Below are 6,762 nucleotides of genomic sequence, written 5' to 3' on the forward strand. Positions count from 1 at the left end.
TAAAGACTGGTTGTGTATAGCATTTTGATTTGGAGAAGGAATGGTGAGAAACAAACCATCAGCCCTCCCTAGAAGGTGCACTGTGTTGGCAATTTGTATTTTCCCAGGAGCCTCTTCAAGGCCCCCATGACCTCCTTATTCCTCAGGCTGTAGATGAGGGGGTTCAGGGCTGGAGTGACAATTGTGTAAAAAACAGAGATGATGTTGTCCTGCTTGGGGCTGTGGAGGGAACTGGGCAGGACGTACATGAACGTGGCAGCTCCATAGAACAACCCGACGACAGTCAGGTGGGAAGAACAGGTGACTAGGGCTTTCTGCCGCCCCTCATTTGAGGGCATGTGGAGCACAGTAAATAGGATTAGTGTGTAGGAGGCAAGGACAGCAACAAGAGGAAGTATCAGTAAGGTCACACCCATTACATACACTGTGAGCTCATATCTGGAAGTATCTGCACAGGCCAACTTCAGCAGAGGTGGGATCTCACAGAGCAGGTGCCTGATTTTCCGGGACATGCAGAAAGGATAGTGCATGGTATACAAGGTATATCCTAGAGCACTTAGGGATGCCAGCATCCAGGATGTGGCCACCATGAGCCAGCAGACCCTCGGACTCATGAGGACCAGGTAGTTCAGAGGATTACAAATGGCCACATACCTGTCATAGGCCATGAAGGCCAATAGGAGGTCCTCTGCACCACCCAGGCTCAGTGCCAGAAACATCTGAAGGGCACAGCCCCCAAAGGAAATTGTGGGTTCACTGCGCAGAAAGTCCACGATGGCCTTGGGAGTGACAACAGATGTGAAGAGGAGGTCCATCAGTGAGAGCTGCCCAAGCAAGAGGTACATGGGCACGTGGAGCCGGACATCCTTTGTGATAACCAAGAGCAGCAGGCCATTGCTGGTCAGGGCCAACAGGTACAAGGCTGAGATTGTGGCACAAAGCAGCTCAGGAGACCCACTGTCCTTCAGAATCCCCATCAGTAAGAAGCCACTTCCCAGGGTGGAGTTCCAGTGGTCCATTCTGCACTGTCTCTTTAGTTGCCTAGAACCAAATGAATTCTTGGTGAAATTTTCCTAAAATGATTGCTTGGTTTTGTAACATTAAACGCTCCTGAGGATGGCCAAAATAAATCCAAAGAGGTGATGCCTTTTCCATTGGCAAATGACTTTACCTCCTTTTTTTTTTTTAATTTAAGTATAATTGGTATACAATCTTATGTTGGTTATATTTGTTTCAGACGGATAATATAGTGATTTGACATTTTTATAACTTAAAATATGATCACCCCATTAATTCTAGTAATCATATATCACCATGCAAACTTATCACAATATTAGTGACTTTACCTCTCTATTTCTCAGTTTCTGACTCTTTTAATTGTATCTTGATAAAGAACCATCTAAATACAGATCACCTGTCAGAGTGATAGCTAAACATTAAGAGACACTACATGAAAATATTATTCAATCATCAAACCTGAATGTGTATCTTTCCAGAAAGATTAAATCATCACTTTCTTAATAGAAAGCAAATTTCTGGCACCCATACCCTTGGTTATTCTTGGACCTATCTTATAAGAATAATGTTAGGCTAATTATTTAAATACCCAGTTAGTGTTCTACAGAGACCTGTTTGAAGATGAAAACCTGAAAAGGTATAGAACTAAGTTTCAATAAAGCACTTCCACTTCTTTTTCCACGTAATTTAGGCCCACATTTGTTTGCAGTACTCAATGCTGTAGACACAATCCTCACTGGAAGAGCTGACATGTGTGCCCTTTAATCACCTGTCTTGATGAGCTCCACATTTTCCATGTGCTTGAGAGAGAAGAATTCTAAATTGTCTGAGAATACAGGATCGTGTGCTTGAGTTGCCGTTACTTTTAGAGTTAAACCTTTAGGATCAATGCAAACATCTGTGCTTTTTTTAACAGTTTTTTTTCTAATTTGTTGGTTTATTTGTTTTAACTGATTATGATAAAATGTGACCTGGGAGGACTCAAAAATATGATAACAGATGAGGCTCTGCCCAGGAATATCACAGTGTTTATGTTTGGGTAAATGGTGAAAGGTGTAGGCAACAAGAGAGTATGTATTATATGTTGTAATTAGGCTCAATAATCCTAGCTTCCCTTTCTTGCATCAGACCCAGACCCCTACTCTTCTTCCTGGAGGGCCAGAGTACCCACTCTGCATTGGAGGGCCACAGGGATAGAGAGGAAGAGCTCCTGTTCTGAAAAGCTGCTGTCGGAGCGTGGTACCCAATCCCGAGAGAAGCCAGAAGAGTCAAGCCCTGAGATTGACGGAAATCACTGTCATGCATCATGGGAACTAGACAGATAAAGCCAACTCTGAACATGTAGTAAAGGATCTGTACATGAAGCATCTTTCTCTAAATCATTTCCCTATGTTGTGGCTTATGTATTTTGACATTTCACTGGTTTCTATTGGCCTCTTCTGTTTCCACAGGATTTTAATGTTAAAAATTTATAGGAACATAAGACAGGCACATCACCTGCTCTTACATGGCCCTTTGGAGGCATATATTATCAGACAGGTGCAAAAATGCCTTATCAGAGGCCAGCAAAGCCCATGGAGTCTAAAGACAGGTACCGATACTTCGCCAGGAAACATGCCCAAGCCTGGCATGTAGCACAGGCTCTTTCATCATCCTCTCTGATTCCTCTTCTTGTTTAGAACACCAAGAATAGAGGGTACTGGGAAGGGCTATGGAGCTCAAAGCACTAGAGAAGATGGAAGATGGAGTAGTTTAGTTCTTAGGGTCTGCTTGGGCTCTGTTTCTCCACTCAACATTCCTGGAGGCTCCACACTTCCCTGAAAAAATCAATGCTCTTACCTCAGGTGGTGAGAAGCCCAGCTGGCCGATCATGCAGGCTGCTTTGGGATTGTTTGATGGTCAGGAATGTTCCCGTAGAAATGGGGAAAAACGGTGGGGATTTTCTAGCGGTATCCAATTGGTTTAATTTTTGCTAAGTTAGGTTAAGAGTCTGAGAAGTCTGACAGACATAGGTATCGGGGCCCTTCTGTACCTTCTGTTCCTCCACAGAGCTTCTCTAGAGAAGCAGTAGACACAGACAGAGAGTTAATACAGTCCTTGGGTAGTTTCTATGGAACAAGAAGATGGCTTTTCTGTTCTGACACCTGTGGGGAATTCGGAGAAACTGCTTCATTCATACAGTTTCCCAGGCAGGAAGCACATCTAGCTACGGAGCAGTTGTCAGACTGAGTTCTTGGGTCCAGATGCTCAGATGTTCATTCACTCTTGCTAGGGTCTGAGAGCAAAGACAAAAGCAGCAGGAAGCTGGAGGAAGTAGATATTGAAAGAACTGCCTAAGGGAGATCCCGCTGTGCCTGGCCTGCTTGTCCCTGGGGCCAACAGTGAGCCAGGATCCTGTCCTGGGGGAGGCCACTCTGTCTCCTTATTCTATCACCTTTTCTACTCTATTTCACCCCTTCCTTCAGAGGGACTTATTTTCTCAGATGAAATGGCCTCCCCTGGAAATGCTGGTCCAGGAAACGGGATGTTAATGAATCCTTTTGGGCTGGTTTGCTGGACTGATGTCTCTATCCAATCTCCTCACTAAATTAGCTTGGAGGCCCTAAGTTTTTGTCCCATCCCCAGGGAGGCACGGATGGCCCATTTCTAAATTGCTGACTGAACACACCAAGAAGCAAGAGCACCTTTCATGGTCTGCCCTGATGAAGATTTTAAAGTAGATTTGTGGCATCTGTGGGACACTCCTTCCACCTCGCTCCCTTTCCATGGCTTCCTTCATGATTCTCTTAGCCTGGACTGTTTCCAATTCAGTGTGCCTGTGCTCTGTGGAGTCTGTAATTACAAGATCTTCCTTTCATTGACCTTTGGCAATCCAGTGTGACCTGTGCATGAGTATGTGCGTCCTGGGGTTGTCTTCCAGTAATACTTGAAGAGAGTGCACAATTTTCCAAGTACTGAGCAGCAAAAACTAAAAAGAAATGTTGAAGTTTCACTCACATTTTAGCTGATTAAAACCAGATCATCTCCATCTCCTAATTTACCTCAACTGATTAGCTTTTCTAAATGCTCACTAATGTCCTAATAACAAATTCAATGATAATTAAATAATTATATTTGATATTATTTAATTCAACAATACTTAAGTTTCTGAATTATTAAAGAACAATTTGAGTCTTAATCATGTTATATACAACTAGAAGGGAATTTGCATTTTTATTTTTTATTTTTGGGAGGGAATTTAAACATCATCTGATTTAACTTCTTCTTGACTTTATAAATCAGGATTTTGATTCCCAACAAGAACTGACTAGATCATGGTTAAAAAAATAAGTAACAAAATAACTGTCTCAAGCAACTATTCAATATCTCTTCTTTTATGACAAATAGCCCAGTTTCAGTCCTCACTCTTCTGGACTATAATACTCCTTATTTCTTGTTTTAAGATTTTTATTAAAATATAGCTAACACACATATCATATTAGTTTCAGCGGTACACCATAGTTATTCAACATTTATATACTTAAAGAAGTGATGATGGGTGGCTCCGGTGGTTGGAGTGCTGTGCTCCTAATGCCCAGGTCGCTGCTTCTAGTCCCACATGGCCCAGTGAGCTGCGCCCTCTACAGCTAAGATTGTGAGCAATGGCTCTCCCTGGAACTGGGCTGCCCTGAGCGGCTGGAGGTTGGCATGAGCTGCTGTGGGCTGCTGTATGCTGCCACGGGCTGCTGTGTGCTGCCGCAGGCTGCTGTGTGCTGTGGTGTGCTGCCAGGAGCAGCTGGTAGCCATTGTGAGTGGCCAGCAGCCATCGTGAGCAGCCATGGGCTGTTGTGTGCTGCCATTTGCTGCCGTGGGCTACCGTGTGCTGCCATAAGTGGCCAGCAGCCATCGTGAGCGGCCGGCAGATTGCAAGAGCTGCCGTGAGTGATCGCCTAATGATCAGCGATGGACTGCCTCAGCACAGGGAGCACAAAGGTCATAATACCGGCATGGGCCATGGAGCTGTGCCCTACACAACTAGACTGAGAAACAACAGCTTGAACCAGAGTGCGGGGGGTGAAAAAAGGGGGGGAAAAAGTGATCACCATGTTAAGTCCAGCAACCATCTGACACTGTACCATACTATCACAATTATTCACTACATTCCATATGCTGTACATTACATTACATTCCTGTTACTTATTTGTTTTATTACTCATTTCTTAAATCATTCTCTTTTTGTATTTATAATACACACCACTATGGCCAGATTCCCTTGATAGACCTTGGATAATTCTTTATTAATTTCATCGTTCTGTCTTAATTTAATTTTAGATTTAAAGTAGGCTTTAATCAGGATGCTTCCAGATGAGCAAACAAGATAATTTCAGAGACAAGTTCTGTAAACACCATAATGGAGATAAGAGAGTGTCTGGAAAGGATATTGCCTACAATTGGATGTTAGGTGATGGCCTCTGGAGAGCTGTAAGTTGTGTTGAGAATGAGCTGACATTGTTGAGTATGAGTCCTATGTGTCAAGAATGACTGGCAAAGCATTTCAGAGAAAGTGAACAGCAAATTCTAATGATTGGATGTCAGGATAAGGTTTACATTTTTGTGGAAGAGAAAGAAAGTCATTCTGGCTGAAATATCATGACTGTATCCCTGCCAGATACCTTAATACAATGGACTCAGTGTGTGTTAATGAAGAAAATTACAGGAGGAATAAAACATTTGATAGTTACATATGATCAATATGATTCCCTTCAATGTTGAAATTTAACAGTAAGATGAAAAACTCTCTTCAGATATTGAACATCACAAATCTGATAGCTTCTAACACAAATATTTTGAAGAATTGGGACTCTGTGATCATATAAATTGCTGACGTTAATTTTCCATTTGATCACTGTCTTTCAGAATGAAGCTCCAAAAGTGAATGCATGATCATGTCTTTCTCAATTCTACCTACAGGGCAAACTGGTTAATCTTTTACATAAAAACCTATGCCGAATAGATTACAGACTAGTTAATCTTATGACAAGACTATGCATAATTGATTTCTAACTTTGTTTTCTGCCACACACTCTCAGTTAGCCATTTCTGTGCCTTTGTTCACCTAATAGTCTTCTTTAGGCATCTTCTCTGGCCCATTGCTGCTTGTTGAAATCATGCATCCTGCTAATTAATCAAGTCTCATTTCAGTACTCCCGTTCATGAAATATTCCTGATCTGCAAGGAAGCTATTGACCTTGCTTTTGATCTCCACAGCATTTTTCTTTAATCTTAAAATAGTTCTTTATTTAACTTTAAAAAGAGTAATCTTGGGGTCAGGGAGAAGGGAGGTGGTAGATGAGGGTAAAGGGGATCAAATATATGGTGATGGAAAGAGAACTGACTCTGGTGGTAAACACACAATGGGATTTATAGATGATGTAATACAGAACTGTACATCTGAAATCTATGTAACTTTACTAACAATTGTCACCCCAATAAACTTTAATATAAAAAAAGAATTATCTCTATATTTGCGTAATCTTGTTAGTGGATTTCAAATTATTTTAAAGAAAGCCCTAACTTTTACTCACATTGTGAGGTTCTGGGCACAGTGCTTGCACAGAGTAGGCATTTGATGAATATTTGTGGAAAAAAATCAATTGAGACAAATAAAGCAAGGGCAGGAAGGGAGGATAGTGGAGCTATTGTTGTCAATCACTATGTTCCATGTACTAAAGAAACATGTCAGAAGTCACTGCCTCCAAAGGTGGA

At 41.9% G+C, this 6,762-nt stretch overlaps 1 protein-coding gene across 1 annotated transcript; it reads right to left on the reverse strand.

The window, feature by feature from the left end:
• Positions 1 to 68: 68 nt before the first annotated feature.
• Positions 69 to 1,046, reverse strand: LOC308503783 (olfactory receptor 2AG1-like; the record flags this gene model as incomplete). The annotated part of the gene is made up of 1 exon (XM_081063443.1): positions 69 to 1,046. The coding sequence occupies exon 1, from the start codon at positions 1,017 to 1,019 to the stop codon at positions 69 to 71; it is 951 nt and encodes a 316-aa protein (XP_080919569.1). The 5' UTR covers positions 1,020 to 1,046.
• Positions 1,047 to 6,762: the final 5,716 nt, after the last annotated feature.

The sequence above is a fragment of the Rhinolophus hipposideros genome, assembly GCF_964194185.1.
Source record: "Rhinolophus hipposideros genome assembly, chromosome: 10".
NCBI classification, from domain to species: Eukaryota; Metazoa; Chordata; class Mammalia; order Chiroptera; family Rhinolophidae; genus Rhinolophus; species Rhinolophus hipposideros.